At 34.5% G+C, this 19,095-nt stretch overlaps 3 protein-coding genes and 1 non-coding gene across 5 annotated transcripts; all 4 read left to right on the top strand.

Annotated features, from left to right (window-relative positions):
• The first annotated feature begins 2,747 nt into the window (after nt 1–2,747).
• LOC125820673 (uncharacterized) lies at nt 2,748–5,933 on the top strand. Its single transcript, XM_049500096.1, has 4 exons — nt 2,748–2,906; nt 4,224–4,312; nt 4,476–4,573; nt 5,562–5,933. Exons 1-4 carry the CDS (start codon nt 2,897–2,899, stop codon nt 5,662–5,664), a joined length of 300 nt encoding a protein of 99 aa, XP_049356053.1. The 5' UTR covers nt 2,748–2,896; the 3' UTR covers nt 5,665–5,933.
• Nucleotides 5,934–9,910: 3,977 nt separating this feature from the next.
• On the top strand, nt 9,911–16,113 carry LOC125820598 (kinesin-like protein KIN-13B). 2 transcript variants are annotated; one of them, XM_049500007.1, is made up of 12 exons: nt 9,911–10,404; nt 10,530–10,748; nt 11,550–11,744; nt 11,983–12,084; nt 12,452–12,529; nt 12,624–12,705; nt 13,705–13,864; nt 13,938–14,240; nt 14,342–14,560; nt 14,649–15,000; nt 15,080–15,145; nt 15,433–16,113. In XM_049500007.1, the coding sequence occupies exons 1-12, from the start codon at nt 10,243–10,245 to the stop codon at nt 15,607–15,609; spliced, it is 2,115 nt and encodes a 704-aa protein (XP_049355964.1). In that variant the 5' UTR covers nt 9,911–10,242; the 3' UTR covers nt 15,610–16,113. The 2 variants fall into 2 exon arrangements, with proteins under 2 accessions (XP_049355964.1, XP_049355963.1); XM_049500006.1 differs by having other exon boundaries at nt 10,524–10,748.
• A 170-nt stretch (nt 16,114–16,283) lies between these two features.
• On the top strand, nt 16,284–16,391 carry LOC125820857 (U6 spliceosomal RNA). The gene has a single exon (XR_007442547.1). It is a non-coding gene; the product is annotated as a U6 spliceosomal RNA (small nuclear RNA).
• Nucleotides 16,392–16,780: 389 nt separating this feature from the next.
• On the top strand, nt 16,781–19,012 carry LOC125820701 (putative Peroxidase 48). The gene is made up of 4 exons (XM_049500121.1): nt 16,781–17,286; nt 17,845–18,033; nt 18,110–18,275; nt 18,363–19,012. Exons 1-4 carry the CDS (start codon nt 16,906–16,908, stop codon nt 18,872–18,874), a joined length of 1,248 nt encoding a protein of 415 aa, XP_049356078.1. The 5' UTR covers nt 16,781–16,905; the 3' UTR covers nt 18,875–19,012.
• The last annotated feature ends 83 nt before the right edge of the window (nt 19,013–19,095 follow it).

The following is a 19,095-nucleotide window of genomic DNA, read 5'->3' as shown; positions in this document are numbered from 1 at the left end:
TGACACCTGGTGTTCCTTTATTTCTTTCTTTTTATGAGGGTGCTAGATGGAAATTTTTTATTATGGATGAGGTACGACTAATACTAGTTGTATGAGGAATTATTATAAGCTTAACGCATAAGTAGACCCTTGAACTTGTACGCTTTTTCCATTTAGACACCTCAATAAAACCATCTTCCTATTGAACACCTAATGTATACTCAAAGTGTGTCTATCAGACACTTCATGGGCATTGCCCGAAAAATGCAAGTTGCGTGTCTTTCAAACGCCTATAACATGAATAAAGAGTGAATCATAATTTGACATGTGGCAAATTAAGAAAAATATCTTTTACAATTTTTTTTTGTCAGACCCAGCCACCCCCTCCGCATCATCTTCTTTGAAGCCCCTCCCCACTGCCAACTTAAATTCCACCATTAATACTTTTATGAACTCTCTATTTGTTCTTTTAATTTTTATTATATAAATATTTCATAATCTCTCCTCCCCTTTCCTCCCAAACAATATTCACTAACTTGTATAGCTCAATCCTTTCTTTCCCCCAAAAGTTATCGATTGTTTCCATAATTCTACCACTAACAACATCTTCTCTTCTTCTTCCTCTCTATTTTATCATTAACAAATATGATCAAAACTTGAAATTACCAAGAAATCAAATAGTACAACTCCGTATTTAGTTATTTTTTGCTACTTGTTCATGGGTTTTGCTTAATCATGTACTTTTTTTAAAAATTCAACCATGGGGATTAATGTTGCTTTAATTATACCATTTTAATTTAACTTATTTTTTACTGAATTTAACAAAAAAAGTGAAGGAAGAGGACATTTTCAAGTGGTGAATGAGAGGTGATTATGACAGTGTTGGGGGCAATGGAGGAGAAGCGTTAAGAGGAGAAAAAATAGGGATGAAGAGAGATATTAGAGACCTCTCATGCGCTTTTAATGAGTGCACTACATTTACTATGAGATCAGCAATGTATGTCTAATAGACACACTTTGAATACATTGGGTTTTTAATAGGAAAAAGGTCTTCGATGTCTAAATGGAAAAAGCGTGCAAGTTCAAAGGATCTGCTTATGTGTTAAGCCATTATTATATTAACATTATATTCTGACTCATGGGCCATACTTTATTTTCCTTCTTCCCTTTTGTTTCTCTTTTTTACTCTTCTTCTCTTTCTTCATTTCTCTCGTTTTGTATTTTTTTTTTTAATTTAATTTAATTTTAAAATCAGTTCAACTTCTCCTTCAGTTTATACGAATGAAAATAATTATTATTCTTATACTTATTTGTTTTATAGAATATATTTTTCAAATTATAATTTTCAGTATTATATAATTAAGGTCCCTATACTTAAAGGCTATGAACATAAAAAAATTTAAGTTAATTATTTGAATGGTCACTTATGTCATTAAAATCGCCCACTAAAATTATTTTATTTCTTTTTCTCTCATTTTTCATTTATTATACTTTAAAAAATTCCGTCTTCATATTTCGTGTCTTTTTTAACTTCTATTTTTAGCACCCATTTAAGCATAAAAAATTACTTATAAAATAATTTTTCACTTTATTTAAAAATTGATTTTTGACAATGAAAATTTAAAACACAACCTTTTCTTTTTGAAGGTATATTTTAAATTTGGAAAACATGTTCGTATAATGTGTTTTTCAACTCACTTTCACTTTTGAAATTGTATTTATATATAATATGAACATTATTTTGAATATTTTTTTTGCAAAAATAAAACATAACTCTATTTTCAACTCTAAGGCATATATTTCAATACAGTTAAAAAATATATGAATTATATAGTCAAACACCTAATAATAATCATAACCATGCTTTCAATATTTAATGTGTAATTTAGTAACAAGTGTTTGATATATACACATAACTCTAGTTTTATTAATAATATTTTTGAAATTCAAAATTTAATTATTAATATTTTAGGTAGTTATTTAATGATAAAAATAACAATTTTAAAAGTATTTTCTATTAAAAAAATTACTTTAATTTATATTTTGGAAAGAACAAAAAATAGAAAAAGAAGGAAAGTGAAAAGTAAGAAAGAGAAACAATGCCAAAATAGAAAATAAAAATGGGTCCCGCACAGGTCAAAATATAATATTAATAAAATAATCGTCTCATATAACTAGTACTAGTTGTGCCTTATATATGATAAAAAATTTCGTGCTGGATGGGGGAAATCGCGGGATTAGTTATTTCATAGAGAAGATGAGATAATTCATTTTATCTGATATTCTTATTTATCCCATTCCACAACCAAAAGATCCCAAGAATCTTTGAAGGACTGTAAGTTACTTATAAGACTTAATTACCATTAAACCATGTAAAACGAAAAAAAAGGAGAAACTATCTAATTACACAAATATTTCTATTATATTTATTATTTTTTTCTATAGTTTGAAATAATTACATTTTATCTCACTAATTAATAATTTCATACCACATTATATGTCATATACATCTAGATACATGTGTTTAGCTACCATATACACTGAAATAGGGAAAGAGACGAGCGAGAACAGAAGGAAGGCAAACAAAATTTGTACATGTATCTTAGATACCTATGAATCACACAAAATATATATATCTAGAACAAATTAAATATAATTTTGACCCTATATATTTTAAAAATACATGTATTTGAACGTATATGAATTTGTTTCTGAGTCCGAGGAAAAACCCCTATAAAAACGAGCACATCTTGTATTCAGAGGGTTGGGCCTCCGATCGAAGCCCAATTAAGAACTGCTTCTTTGCCTCGTTGGTTTTAGAAGTCCTGCCTGTAATGCTTCTCTGCTCCGTCGTTATCAGACTTCCGGGCGAAATCACGACGACTACTGTAAGATACAACAAATCAACATCTCCGGAATGAGTGCAGGTAAATTTACCCTCTTGATTCCCACCAGTTATATGCGAATTTCTCACGATTATGTAGTTCTCAGTGAAAATATATCTTAAATAAGCACAGATTTAGCTTAAACTGAGTCAGTAAGAAGTTTAGTTGTATTCTGTTTCAATTTTGCTTGTGTTCTTCATATGTCCTTTTTATTCGCTAATATTATGGGTAAATTTGATTTATATAACTTATCGGTAAATGTTGAGTTTAGGGGGACTTTATGTATTTTCTGTTAACATTTTGAGTTAGTTATATACTGAAACATCAACCTTTGAACAGTACAAACAATTTATCAAAGGTAATCAATTACTCAGTATGAGTATCTATTAAATTGCCAATTAGTTAAGGAAAGAGCAAAATATATTTTTCTGAAAGTAAATTGCTATGAGTTTCAGCATCATATTTTATTATTTTCAGGTGAAAAGCATGTTATCCCTTTGGTTGGATGGTGCATGTTACCTCAATGTGGTCTTGATATGACTATGAACCGTTTTGGAACCAATTCTAAAGAAAAGTTGCATAAGTTGATCTCTGAAGTTTATATGATATTCAGTTTCTTACTAACAAACATATATAATATGGCATACATTAAATAATTTCTCTTTTCCTTTTTTCTTCCATTGTCATTTGCAATATTGTGGCCTAGCGGTTAATGAAGTTGGAATTGATCATGGAAGACTAGGGTTCATCTGAGTAGAAACAAAAAAATTAGGTACTTTCTCTCCATTTGTGGAAGCCAGTAGAGAGTTGCCTGGAATGTGTGTGGTGGGAGGTAAGTTACCTAGTGGATTAGTCACAGTGTGTGCAAAATGGTCCAAACACCATCTTTATAGAGTCAATCCCATGGAGCTTTTATTTTTAAAATCACTCTGGTAATTGATCCTTTGTCCTCACTGTGAAACTTCCGAGTTTTCAATTATTAATTAAGGAAAGTTTGCCAAGAGGATGAAATTTTCATAGGAAATTGAAATTGACACAACAGATTTTTTTTTTCCTTTTTTGGAAAGCAAAAGGTATTTCAATGCCTTATCATGATGAAAGACACAATGCAAAGCCATTTTTGATTTTTCAAGACATTCTGGAAGGACAAACTTAAATAAGCCATTCAAACTAATCAAGTGGTAGTATAAAATCATTTTTTTTTCATTTCTTTTAGAAGCACAAGGGATTGCGCATATTTCAAAGCCACGGTTGATGCGCAGCAACCTAAACCAGAGGGAGAGTCTTTGTAGTCCTATTTGTATGTGTTTCCTTATTCTTTACTCTTGTGTTTCAAATATTTATTTCAATTCTTTGAAGGGGGAGCATTTGGTGGAAATAGAGGACTGAGACCGGTTCCACCAGAGAAAGGAGTTTTCCCATTGGATCACATGCATTTATGTGACCTGGTAGAGTCCTTTCAAAATTCTCATGGTTAATTTCTTTTGTGATGCCTTCTGTGTGTCACTTCCTATTTTAATTAAGTAAAAGTGATTTTATTTTTGTGACAGAGCATAGGTTTTCCGTGGTACGTTTTCTTGTCTTATTTGTTTTCTCTTTGGTTCATTTTAGGAGAAGAAGGAATACCTCAATTGTCTTAAATCCGCTGGGCATAAATCCGAGGAGTGTAGACATCTCTCTAGAAAGTACCTGGAGTGCCGAATGGAGAAGTAAGTTCATTTGATTGGTTCGGAAAACTTGCTACACTGCTTAAGTCTTAAAAGTATACTTTAGCACACAGCTTAATGTAGTCATCAAAGGTCTTTACTTGCTTTGGTCGCTGCACTACAAAATGTTCCAGTTTGTATAAATTCTATATAGCAAGTTTATAAATTCATCTTCTATATTCACAAATATGTGCAAATTATGCCTCGTAATGTATCTGAAAGAGTGCTTCCCCTAAATTTTGTCCACTGGAGGAAAAGGTGAAAAATTTCCTAACGTAAAACATGATCAATTATATGAGGTGGTTATGTCTCAACAGTCAATTGATATGGTTATGCTCCTAGCAGAGGATGATGACAGCATTAGTTGGAATCAGGCTCTTGTTTCTCTCTCATATTACTTCATAGTGCAACTTCAATTTTTTTCTATCAGACTTTACCAGGAAAAAATCTTCCATTTGGTGTTTTTTTTATCAGTTATGCGATGCATATCTTCATAAGAGATGAAAAATGCAATATTGGTGCTCGTTGATTTTGAATTTGTTGCAAGTCATCTGCTGTATGTGAGAGTTTAATTTGGACCTTTTGCACTTTACATAAGTAGCAGTATTCTGAATATTGTTTTCATTGTATTCCAGCAGTATCTGCGCAATTTGAAGGGAAGAATTCCTCCTTAAACTATAGGAATATAGAAAGAGTTCTAGGATAATTCCCCATATAGTTGAAGAGAAGATCTCAGGAAGTACAAACCTTGATATTCTGAACACGCCAAAGTCTGAAATACCTTCTCTTTTTCCTTTGAAACAACACGAGGCTTTGCTACAACATTTAAACACACATTGATGGTTTTTAGTGAGATGGTTTGACTAAAATGTGCTGTTTTTAGGTCTTTTCTGTTATGTAATCTATCTCTATGTTAATAAACAACAATTGTTCGTCATAGTATAGGAATTTAGACAGCAAACAAATGATTGTTTCATTAGCGCAATTGCAGGAATTTGATGGCAAAGCAAGACATGTCAGAACTTGGCTTTGGCAAAAATGTTGATGCTGGAACTAAATCAGAGGAAAAGACAGAACAGACGAAAGAGAAATGAAGAGTGAATTACTTGCTGTGTACTTCTGAATAGTCTGGCTGCGAAACTCCAGGCCGACAATAGTCGTATCTCCACAATTTCTGTCAGTTCTATGTGGAGGTGCATATTTTTCCTCTCAACCTTTTGTAACGTTTTTATTTCTTTCTTCTCCTGGATCCTCTCTGAGCTGTAGTAAAAAAAATGTATAGCGAGAGGGGAGAGAACACGAAAGGAAACTGAGTTTACAATGTTATAAATGAGAGAATAATCTTGTTTGGAAATTGATATAATTCAGAGCAATGTGTAGATGCCATAATTTTCCTTTTACACAAATTAGAGAAAATGAATGCAATTTACTGTAGATATGACTGCTTAATCACCCTTCAGAGAATGTCAATCTTTATAATAAGTTTGCTATTTGTAACAGTAGGTATTGGTGACGAAAAGTAAAAATCAGTTTGGTGTAATTTTGAATTTCTTTTCAAGTTAGTTGAAAAGACTGGATATAGAGATAGAGACGCGTTGTCGGTATAAGACCAAATTCCGCGCCTTTTAGATTTGTATTTCAAAAACATTATGATACTTGATTGTGACTGATGTTATGGAATTCGCATATTAACGTTATGATAGAGCTAACATCTTCTGAATTATTTTATTTTGTATGGAAAGTTAATTTGCACAAATTAAATTGTGACCGAATCTTTACACAATTTACACAATGCTTACTTTTTGTCCTTCCTCTTAAGTTAGAAGAGTTAGGAACAACAAAACTCATATTTTCATCTTTTTCACATTCTCTACTACTCAAAGTTTCTCTTATAAAATTCACATATTAACTTTTTCACATTCTTCTGAATGGTTTTATTTCATATGAAGAGTAGATTTGTGCAAATTAAATTGTGACCTCATCTTTTAGTTAATGTTGACACAATACTAGTTTCTTTTTTTCCTTCCTCTTAATTTAAAAGGGTTGGGAACAACACAACTCATATTTTTAATCTTTTCCATCTTTTCTACTGCTCAAAGCTTCTCTAATAGAATTCGCATATTAACTTTATAATAGAGCTAATATCTTCTAAATGATTTTATTTCATATGGAGAGTAGATTTGTGCAAATTAAATTGTGAAGTCATCTTTTAGTTAATGCTGACACGGTGCTAGTTACTTTTTTTGTCATTCCTCTCAAGTTAAAAGGGTTGGGAACAACATAACTCATATTTTTAATCTTTTCCACCTTTTCTACTACTCAAAGTTTCTCTAATAGAATTCGCATATTAACTTTATAATAGAATTAACATCTTCTACAGGATTTTTTTATTTCATATGGAGAGTGGATTTGTGCAAATTAAATTGTGACCTCATCTTTTAGTTAATGCTGACACAATGCTAGTTACTTTTTTGTCCTTCCTCTTGAGTTAAAAGGGCTGCAAACAACAAAGCTCATAATTTTCATTTTTTCCCACCTTTTCTACTACTCAAAATTTCTCTTATGGAATTCCCATATTACCTTTATACTAGAACTAACATCTTCAGAGTGATTTTATTTCATATGGAGAGTAGATTTGTGCAAATTAAATTGTGACTTCATCAATTAGTTAATGCTGACACAATGCAAAATTACTTGTTTGTCCTTCCTCTTAAATTAAAAGATTTGGAGATAACAAAGCTCATATTTTTCATCTTTTCCACCTTTTCTACTACTCAAAGTTTCTCTGATTAATTACTCCCTCCATTTTAATTTGTTTATCTTATTTGACTATTGAATTTTATGATTTTAAATTAAAGTTCAGAGGAGAAGAAGGCTAAATCACAATCAATTTGTCAGTGACTTCCCCTCTAAAGTCTAAACATAATGGTCCTCTTCTAATTTACCATGAACACGCCTGATTTTTCAAATAGCCTTTTTCTTTGGTTATTGCCCTCTAAATTTATTTGTAGGTAAGTTTAATTTTTAGACCTTAATTTAAAAGTTTATTGAATTTGTGTGATACCTTCAGGACAAACTTTTGAACATATAGGCCGTGACGAAGTCACCTTAAGCCAAGTAGGATTGAAAAAAATATTCGGAGTATTAAATACAATAAGTTTGAAAAAACAAACAAACTATATATTGTGCAATTTTTTTAATTCAAAACTAGTCAAACACATCGTTTGTTGAATAACGGCAAGGGGATGTATCATGTATAGACCTAATTTTGTGAACCTCAATGTTAAGAAAATTATGATCGCAAGGAATCAAACTCTAATCTTTTTACAATCGACAAAAACACTATGCTAAAGTTCGTTTTGGTATCTCAAAATTAAAAGAGACTTATTTAAAAGTATCTTGACGAGATTATTATGAATACAAGTTAGAAAAAAGAAAGAAAATTCATTGGAAAGGATATATAGAGAAATTGTGTTTTAGTACCAATGTATTTGAATTGAGATACTTTTGGAAACCGTCTCTCTCAGAGCTGTTCTCAACAGTTTGTGTAGCCATTATTCTATTGTACTAGTAAAATTATTCGCGCTTCGCGCGGGAATTTAATATCATGAAATTTATAAAATAATACTTAAAACCTATCAGTTATTAAAAGTAAAACACTATATTATCTTACATACAAGATTACCTAATAACAAACATTAATAATGTAAAGGAAAATGAAAATTATTACATCTTATCATTTATTCTTAATAACATAAGCATAAATCAATGACTGTAAAAATACATACCAGGATATGTAACATAAGCAAAGGTGTCAGTGAGCCACTCAATAGGAGCAAAGTACACAAATATTTAATTGAGAAGAAGAAGAAGAGGTTTAGAATTTTCGTTGTTTTAAAATGAGAGGAAACCCCTCTATTTATAGACAACAACGTGTAGTGTGAACAAATGTTTATAAAAGTCACAATTCTTTATTAAAGTTGCAACCCTTCAAAAAGGTCACAACCTTTCATAAAAGTCACAATTTTTTATAAAAGTCGCAATACTTTATTAAAGTTGCAACTCTTCATTAAAGTCACAACTTTTCATAAAAGTCGCAACTTTTCATAAATTTCACAATTTTTCATGAAAGAGGAAGGCTAGTTTTATAAATAAATAAATTAAAAATGAATTCTAGTTTGTGGTGGTGCCACATAGACGGGACTAAGGTTCTCTTTTATATATATATATATATGATATGATTCATTGAGATATGTTGATTTTGTATTCCATTCCATTGTAAATGAATGATCCTATGTAGATCTATCGGAGACATGAAATTATATAAATATAATAAAAATGGAAACAACAACCCTAGTCGCCATTTTTATACAACTCTACCTTGGTGATTAAATTCCACTTTAGTTACTGTGAAATGAACGTACTCTAGGAGGTTTTGTTGTTATTGTCTATTCTATAGCCGATTATCTCGAATGTTATCATTTTAATATGTAGATCAAATAATGCAATGCAAGCAAAAATTATATAGGACAACATAAAGTGTCTTCACAAATCACAAGGCAGAGATATGGTCTGCACACACCCTATTCTTCTTAAATCTACTTGTAGGATTATATTGTGTATGTTGTTATTGTTGTGTTTTCAATACCAAAAAAGAACATTTTGATGCATTCCACATATTTTTAGCTTATGACTATAAGATTCACTAGTTTTCTTCACTTTTTAAAATTACATATCAAGTCAAAATCAAACAAATAAATTGAAACGAAGATAGTATGTATATTTTTTTGGAAAAAAATGAAACAAGACATAAAGGGTGACCTAGAAAAAGGGATATCTAATTAAATTTTGTGGCATGGAACATTCCACTAACTAAATCCATCTATTAAAAGTGCATCTAAACGGGTCCATCCAAAAGTTGGACACACTCACCGGCCATTTTGATTTTAATTACTTCCAACCACGATATTCGCACGTTCAATTATTCAAAATCCACCGTTGATCTTATACACGTGTCACCATCTAATCACCACTCCAAACATGTACGAAAATTTGAATACAAGTCAAAGGCGGGTTCAGAATTAGTCAAAATTTAACCCATAATTAATTAAACTTAATCACATATATTAATAAATAAACAATGTTTGGCCAGTGAATGCATAAAACGACGCCCCACCATGTGAGCCTGTTTTGCTATCTTCAAATTCAAAAAATTAGTGGGCCCCACCAAAACCCCTCACACGTGCCAAATTCAAAAATGGTATTTTGAACATTTCTAATAATCGTGTCCGTTCTGGTTGGTTAAAAATAAATAAATATTTTTCTGTATTCACTTCTCATCCGCTCTTCGTCTTCGTTCTCTCCTTTTATCGCACTGAAAATACCTTCAGATTTACTTTTTACTGTTTGTGACGGTGAAATGAATCAGAACCGTTAAACTTTATAGATGCTTTTGAAAGCCCACCGAGTCTTCCATTTCATCTTCATCTTCTATTTCTCTCTTTCTGATACCCACTGGGCACTGTGAAACTAATCTGTTCATCGAATCGTTGATTTATAGAGACGGAGAGAGAGGTTTCAGCTGATTGATTGTGCTTTGGAGGTGTGGAAATTTGTTGTTTGTGGAAGAAGAGGAGATTGGATTTATTCGGAGATTGAAGTAGTGAAAAAACATGAATGCAGTTGGAAGGCAAAGATCTGGAACATCGACGGCGCATCACCAGAGGCAATACTCTGATAACTTCCTGGAGACTTCATCTAATGGAAGATGGCTTCAATCAGCTGGTCTTCAACATCTTCAAACTTCAAATAATAATGTTCCTCAGGCTCCACAGGTTTTGGATTTTCTCTACTTTTTTTTTTGTTTTACTGAGCTTACTGTTACCCTAGCTCATAGATCTGATTGTACAGTGGTTTTGTTCATTGTGTTTATTTGATTTTGATGTCGGTGAAGGGACAGGAATATGGATACTATGGTGGAGCTCAAGGGTCGAGAATGCTTAGAGGTGCACAGAGGACATATAGTGGAGGAAGCGATCTCTTTGCGGAGCCTTTGACGCCGCCGGGAAATCATCGACAGTCAAGCCAGAGAAGGAATGGTGACGAAGAAGTCTATCCCAATGAGTTCAGTCCTGGACTCTTAGATCTACACTCATTGGATACTGAGCTTTTACCAGAGGTTTGGTTTCTCATCTGGACAAATTCTGCGTTCGTATTTTTAAGGGGATTGGATAATCTAATTATTTTAGTTATGCGATTGGACATCACCCTTGTTATGTCAGTGCAAGATGTGCAATTACTTCCTAAAGTTTTGCTGCTTTAGTAAGTTTTTATATGATATTCATTGGATTAGAGCTTCTCATTTTACAGTGCCATGGAATTGTTGTCCACTTTTAATAAGTTTCAAATGATTAGAGCTTCTTACTTTTCCAATGCCACCAAAGCTCTTGCCATTTTGTGTTAAAGAATGACAAAAGTCCCACATCGGTGGTTAATGAGATGGGTGGACTCCTTATAAGGCTTGGGCAATCCTCCTCCTTTTGAGCTAGCTTTTGGGGTGTGAGTTAGGCCTAAGACCTAATTTAACATTTTGCCTGTTGATTTTTCTGTTACTATAGTGCAAACCCGCTTTGCGATTGAACCATTTGTTTATTTCTTCTCTATTTCTTTGCCTGCTGTGCCTACTCCTGCATTCTCTATTTCTTCTCTTAGATGATGGACAGTGGCAGTTAGATGTTAGAATCTCCAGGTTGACACACTTTAGCTCTTTGAGCGACATTTTATTGTAGCATCATTTGGTCAGACACTACAACACCATATATTTGGATATCAACAATTTGATATACCTCAATTTGGCCCTCGTCTCTGCCATGATAATTCATATAATATCATACTAGTTTGACTGAAATTTTGTAGTTCTACCTTTATAATTCCTATAGTTTAGTTTTCAAGTTCTCTTATGTGGAGTTTCTATATATAGATGCCTGTTGCTGGTTTGTATGATGCTCCTTCCATGCATCATTTTGCTCGAGCAAAAAGCTTTGATGACTCGGAGCAATTCCTTACAAACAACAAGCAAACTGGTCGAGTTCGGGGCTTGCCAGAGAGTAACGTCTCTAAGAGTTTTGCTGTTGATAAAGACAAGGCCAGCAATGTCGCAAAGATCAAAGTGGTGGTATGTTTTACTCAACTTCATTGCTTCTAGTTCTGGAGTCTAAGTATTCTACTTCTCAGTTTGTATAGCGCAGAATCATTCTCATTTTCTTAACGATATCCAGCATGCAATCCCTGTTATGCGATTTCTTTATTTTTTCTCTTGCACAAGAGTTGTCTACCTTTTTTCATGTGTATTTGCACGCGAACAAAGTTGTTAGTACTTGTTCAAGTTGTTTCTAATGGTTATCTACTTCCAGGTGCGTAAGCGACCACTAAACAAAAAGGAATTAACGAAGAATGAAGAAGACATCGTTGAAACACGTTTCAACTCTCTAGTAGTCCATGAAACTAAACTAAAGGTTTGTGGAAATGCAGTTGTTTTTACCCTGTATTGGCAGTTGAATATGCATGTCTATCCCTTCAATTTCAATCTCGTGACTAGAGTGAATATTCTAGTAATTGACAACCTGAAAATCACTGTTATCAAACATTTACCCATTATTTGCCTGACGGAAATCATTTTGCTAACAAAGATATCTCTTCTTGAATGCCAAAAACTTCTGCAATAAGATTACACGAATGTGGAAATATGATTATTTGACATGACCATTGTTCTCTTTGTGTTTTGTAAATCTCCCTCCTATGTCTTGCTGCTTAGTTTTGCCCAAGTTTGCCCTAAAACCTTTTTCTTTGAGTTTGAAGTTCTTATATACGACTATAATACAGGTTGATCTGACTCAATATGTTGAGAAGCATGAGTTTGTCTTTGATGCTGTGCTAAATGAGGAGGTTTCGAATGATGAGGTGATTATAAAATACATGATTCTACATCAGACCCCCAAACTCCTAACTGCATTCAGATCATTGTTAACTTTGGTCTGCCCACATGTCTCCTTAGGTATACCATGAAACAGTGGAGCCCATTGTCCCAATAATTTTCCAACGCACAAAAGCTACTTGCTTTGCGTATGGGCAAACAGGTATGCTACCTAGCTTAATCAGTATTTTTTTTAATCAATGTCACCATTATTTCTCTTGGCACAAGTTGTTTTGACTTCATCCACTTACTTATCCTTTTGCTTGTTCGAACTGTGAAGAATAGTGGTCTGAATGCACTTACACATTGTTACTATTTGCTCGATTTATCAGTGTTCTCCAATATCTAGGAATGCACTTATCATGTGGGGTGAGTTTTTACAAAACACTTTTGTTAATATTGTTTTTAGACCCTCTGCTTATTGATGCTAAGGGATATATTCTACACCTGTAATCATTTGTGGTTTTTCTTTGTTATTGCTATGTTCAAACTCCTTTATCAATTGGTTGAAGATCAAGATTTAAAACATCAAACACCGTCTAGTGCTGCCCATTCAGGGAGTAGGGGGATTTGGTGTACTATGAAGCTTTTGTACTCAAATTCTCTTATTGCAACAATTCCTGAAGTCCCAGGTCTTTATAAATATAACACAATCAGAGACTTTTAATCTCACAGCCCTGCAGAATGTGCAAACATTAACTTAGAAATGAGAAAAGATCATTCTACATTCAATGGTAAATGCTCATTCTCCAGGGATCTAGGTCATGGCAAGTTCTAGTGTGTTTCATTCATACAAATTCAACTATTTTAGGAACCATTACAAAAATATTAATCAGCTGATGGTGCAATTGCTGATAAAAATAGCCTAAAGTTTTCAAATTTTCTTCTTGCATTTTGTTCAAAATTTGTCTTCCAGTCGTTTCATATGCAGTAATTTCAGTCCACTGTTTCAAATGCAAGGCATATGAAACAACCAATGCCCAGTCAATTTATTCTGTCATATGCCAATTTTACAGCTTCCTTGAGAGGTCTTTGACTGTGCTTCCAAGTTTGTTTTCATAATCAATCTGGTAGTTATCTGTGATGATCGTGCAAAGAGGCTTGGTTTTCATACTTTTTCTATAACTTCCTCTAAAATTCTTATCATCTTTGGCTTATTCAGGAAGTGGCAAAACGTATACCATGAAACCACTACCTCTGAGGGCATCTAGGGATCTTTTGAGGCTCATTCATCATACATACCGGAACCAGGGCTTTCAATTGTTTTTCAGTTTTTTTGAGATATACGGTGGAAAGCTCTATGACTTGCTTAATGATCGGAAGTAAGTGCTTCTGCATTTTGCAACATTAAAGTGTTGTAGCTTTCTGAGGATAACTGAAACTAATTCTTTGCAGGAAACTTTGCATGAGAGAGGATGGTAAACAACAAGTATGTATAGTTGGATTGCAAGAATACAGGGTCTCTGATGTGGAGATGATTAAGGAGCTCATTGACAGAGGAAATGCAACTAGAAGTACTGGCACCACTGGTGCCAATGAGGAATCATCTAGGTCACATGCTATTCTCCAGCTTTCTGTTAAGAGGTCAGCTGACGGTAGTGAATCTAAACCTCCCCGTGTCATTGGGAAGCTCTCCTTCATAGACCTTGCAGGAAGTGAACGTGGTGCAGACACAACTGATAATGATAAGCAAACCAGGTGTTTATCTACTAAGTTACTGCATTTCTTCGTCTTTTAATAATATTGTATCGCTAAATTCTTTTCTTACTACCATATTTACCTTGTCTTCTGTTATGCAGAATTGAAGGAGCAGAGATTAATAAAAGTTTGCTGGCACTAAAGGAATGCATTAGAGCCCTTGACAATGATCAAAACCATATTCCTTTTAGAGGCAGTAAATTAACTGAAGTGCTGAGGGACTCTTTTGTTGGAAATAGTCGTACTGTTATGATATCTTGCATTTCCCCAAATGCAGGATCTTGTGAGCATACTTTAAATACATTAAGATATGCTGACAGGTAATCATTTGTTGAATAAGATTTTGTTTCCACGGCTGCTATTTTCTGTGTTCATAGTCTTAGCTTTGCACTTTGCTGTAAATTTCAGGGTGAAGAGTCTTTCAAAAGGGAACAACTCAAAGAAGGATGTCTCATCCTCAACATTGAATCTGAAGGAGTCGACAACATTATCTTTTTCTGCAGTTGTACCTTCTACATCAACATTTGAAGATGATACTGGTGATTCATGGCCTGAACAAACTGACAAGGATGAATATGATGAAGATTTCTATGAACAAGAGAAGCCAATGTGGAAGAAGAATGAGAAGCTTGATGGTTACACTATCTCCAATTCAGAAGATAAAATGAAGAGAGCAAATGCTCAGACAAAGTGGAAGGAGCCACCTAGAACAGAGGCAAAGTATTCAAACTCGGATGATGATTTGAATGCTCTCTTAAAGGTGAATCTATTTTGTGGAAAATTGAGGAATTTCACTTAGCCTGAGTGTGCCTCTGAATGCTTTATGTTTAATTTTTCAGGATGAGGAAGATCTTGTGAATGCGCATCGGAAACAAGTGGAGGAAACAATGGACATTGTTCGAGAGGTATGTAACGAACATGAATTTTGTGGAACAATGATTTACGCCTTCAGCATAGGGAGTTGAAGTAGATATATATTCTCAAAAAATGGTGATGTTACTGATTATACCTGATGTTTGTAGTTGGAAAAGTCTTTCTATAAATACTTTATGTCAATCTTGTAATCCCGTAAGGATGTTGGCAAGTACTTTTTTCCGTGGTTGTGTATTTGCTTGTCACTTTGTAGACAAGTTAATTTTGCTTGGCTAGCTGGATATTCATGGGAATTGAGAATCCTGCTTCACAATTTCAGGAGATGAATCTATTAGTTGAGGCAGATCAACCAGGGAACCAGCTGGACAATTATATTTCTCGATTAAATGCAATCCTTTCACAAAAGGCTGCTGGCATCCTAGAGTTGCAGAACCAGTTAGCTCATTTTCAAAGACGTCTAAAGGAGCACAATGTTCTTGTATCTTCTGGCAACTGAAGCTCTAATTCAGTATGCATACAAAATTCAGATGTTGTGCACATTTGCTTTGGGACGAGGTGTTGTTGTAGATCCACTAATGGACCCATAGGTGTTGGTGTAGAAAACATGTGGCTTGCAAAAGTTGGAGTGGCAACATTCACATGTTGGTTTCTTCAGAAGAGTTTTTGAAGCCTTCTGTTAAGTTACACAAGAATCTTGTCATTGTTTATTCATTTTCTCATTTGAAAAGAAAAAAATACGATAGATGCTTTGGCATGGCTTTAAGGCTTTCTGTTGCTAAGATTATTATTTGTTGATTGATCTGCCGAGTGGAAGAGGCATTTGCTATGTTTTGGGGGCTCAAATTTGTTTAATCTGGTCCTGCCTACAAAGTCTATCATAGATGACTGGTGGAGGCTCTGGCCAAGTCTGGTGTAATTGATTGTACAATTGCTATATTTTCATTGTAGCTGTGTGCCATGAGCCACATGCATCAACATATTGCTACGAAATGAGCTCTTGGAATCTACTCAATTACTAGAGACAATCTGCTATTGTGACTTTTTGTATGTTGCTATTTTGTGTGGAACTTCCAAGCTTAAGCCAACCGTCAAATTGTGCCTATTTTCTTGATCCTCCTAATGTAACAGATTTTTTTCATGTCATTCTTGCAACTGTATTATGAAATTTTTGTTCCTTTGGGGACATTTGATAAAATTGGAACGATATAGAGAAGAGAAGATTAGCATGACCCCTGTGCAAGGATGACATGCACAAATCGAGAAATGTTATGATATTCTTGACGGGAATGTTTGATATAAGCCTTTCTCAAAACGCCTATGTATGTGATTCATAGTCACAAATACTCGAAGAGGATATTTATCAACATTGCCAGGCTGAGTTCCAATAGAGTACTAGACATTGAGATGCTCCTGTGTAGCTTAGGCATTTAGTATGAAATTTTTTGATATATTTAAAAACTTAACTATACAAAATCACAATTTTGTTGCTAAAATATTTTTAAATGGTATAAGAAGTTGATTGAGCACCTTATATAATATGAAGGTTCTCCTTTTGGAGACTGGAAGTATTAATTACTCCTTTGGTTTCTTTCGCTAATGAAGCAATGGCAGAAATGAAAAATTGGGGAAAGATAGAGGGTATACTTGTTAACACACCGGGTAAGAGTTAGTTACGGTGCACAGCAAGCTAGCCAGCTTCACTGACAAGTAACGAACGTACACTTCCATAATCGATATCATTCTATTACCGCCTTCTTCCTCTCAAAAATTCCTCTCCAAGTTTCAGATTCCCATGGATTTTACACGGAAATTGAGTTTTCTAGTGTTTTTGTTATGCATTCTCATCTCCTTGCAGAACCAAGACGTTGATGATATCAATGTGAAGTTGGAATTCTCTTCACGCACTGACAAATATTGCTCTCGTGATTCTCAGTACTCAATCTTCGATGATCACTCGTTTCCGCCACTTCCAATGTTCGCTACCACTTCTGTAGAGGGGAGGAAGCTCCAACAACAAACTGCGTCTGTTGGTTTTCTCATATACGATTACTACCAACAAACTTGCCCTCAAGCTGAGCGAATAATCCGATCAAGTGTTCGGAGTCTTTTCAGAAAACAACCACAGATTGCTCCTGCATTGTTGAGGCTTGCTTTCCACGACTGCTTTGTTGAGGTCATTTTCCTAAACACCTAATTGTATCTGCTCGTGTTCTTATACATCAGTGCATTTTTTCGTTTTTGGTTATATATACATGAAGTTAGGATTATCAATGACGAAGCCTGCGTTTTAAGTATATTGATCAGTCTTCGTTATATTGTTTGATTGTTATCAAGGAAGTTTATTAAATTGAACTTTGGTAATTCTCTTGTCGTTGTTAAAACAGAGGCCTAATGAGTCCGTTTGATATAACCTGGTGTTTCTACTTTCTGTTTTGCGATATAACTCCATTTTTTGGTTTTTGGTTTACGTGATTACCAATTCTGGTTAGCTAGTTCGTAAATTCTCAGCGTGAACTTCCTTTTCTCGTGTATATTTGTTACTGGTTGTGCTCATATATGATCTCTGTATCGTGAGAAATCAATTTGTTTCTCTTTTTCCCAACTCAAATAGTCTAGTGAATGGCTCCAGGAGAAATCATGAATTTTTAAAGTGTGTTGTCTTGTGAAGTTCTCGTTAATGAATACTAGTTGATGACTCGTTGCTTTTGAATGGATCATTGCTAAATAACAGGGGTGCGATGCCTCAGTTTTACTGGACTCTGTTGAAGGAATGCATAGCGAGAAAGAATCTCCTCCCAACGAATCATTGAAGGGCTTCGACGTAATAGATATCGTTAAATTAGAGCTCGAAGAAGCTTGTCCTGGAGTTGTTTCCTGTGCTGATGCTGTTGTTTTGGCTGCTAGAGAAAGCATTATTTTGGTAACCCCCTTCTCCCCTTCCTCCCCTCACTATCTCTCACACACAAGCAACTGAAAGAATCCTCCATTTATTTCAGTCTGGTGGCCCTTTCTACCCACTGAAAACGGGAAGGAGAGACAGTCTGTCTTCTTTCGCAGAAGATGCAACTTTTGAGCTTCCTAGTCCTCAGGATGATCTTTCCAAGATCATTGAGTCATTCTCATCAAAAGGTTTCGATGAAAGGGAGACTGTAAGCCTCTTAGGTATTGTTTTTACCATAGGATTCTTTGTTTCGATTGCTTTCACACAAATGAAATCTGGTTTGTTTTGATTGGAATTGCTTCGAACAGGGGCTCACAGCACTGGGGTGATCCATTGCAAATTCTTCGTCAACAGGCTCTCCAACTTCAGCGGGACTAACAGCTCCGACCCTACTATGGACTCAGAATTTTTGAGTTTCTTGAGGTCAAAATGCAACACCAATCAGGCCTCTTTGATGTCACCAATATCAAAATCACTATCCCCTTCCCAACTAATTTCAACATCACTTTCACCATCATCTATTATCCATAAATTGTCATCTTCCCTGGTGGAGGAGCCAGCAATACCGATGGACTTTGAGGGACCAGGAGAAAGTTTTGGTACACTGTATTACCGCAGTCTTCTACAAGGCAGGGGAATACTGTACGTCGATCAGCAGCTGACGGCAGGGGAAGAAACTAAAACCTGGGTCCAAGCTTATGCTTCAGATGTGTCATTGTTTCACAAGGATTTCGGTACGACAATGATGAAGCTTTCCAACTTGGGAGTCCTGACTGCACCAATGGGACAGATCCGCAAAGATTGCCGGAAAGTTTCCTGATAAAAGCTCAATGGTTTGGTCACTTGCTTAGCCTATTGCTATTTTGGTACCTTAGCTCCACTTTCTCATTTCTTGAAATTCTGTGATATCATTGTGCTTGGTAGTACAAGTGTTCTGGTTTTGTTTGTAAGAAATAGGCTTAAAAGACATAAATCTATTAGAATTATCTCTTATGACACTTTTAAACAGTTGGTCAGGTTGACTCTTAAAGTAATCACAAT

This window comes from Solanum verrucosum, unplaced genomic scaffold (genome assembly GCF_900185275.1).
Source record: "Solanum verrucosum unplaced genomic scaffold, falcon-dt-bn FXZP01000117.1, whole genome shotgun sequence".
Classification (NCBI taxonomy): domain Eukaryota; kingdom Viridiplantae; phylum Streptophyta; class Magnoliopsida; order Solanales; family Solanaceae; genus Solanum; species Solanum verrucosum.
The sequence above is the reverse complement of the archived record's forward strand: the minus strand, read 5'-3'. Positions and strand labels throughout refer to the sequence as shown.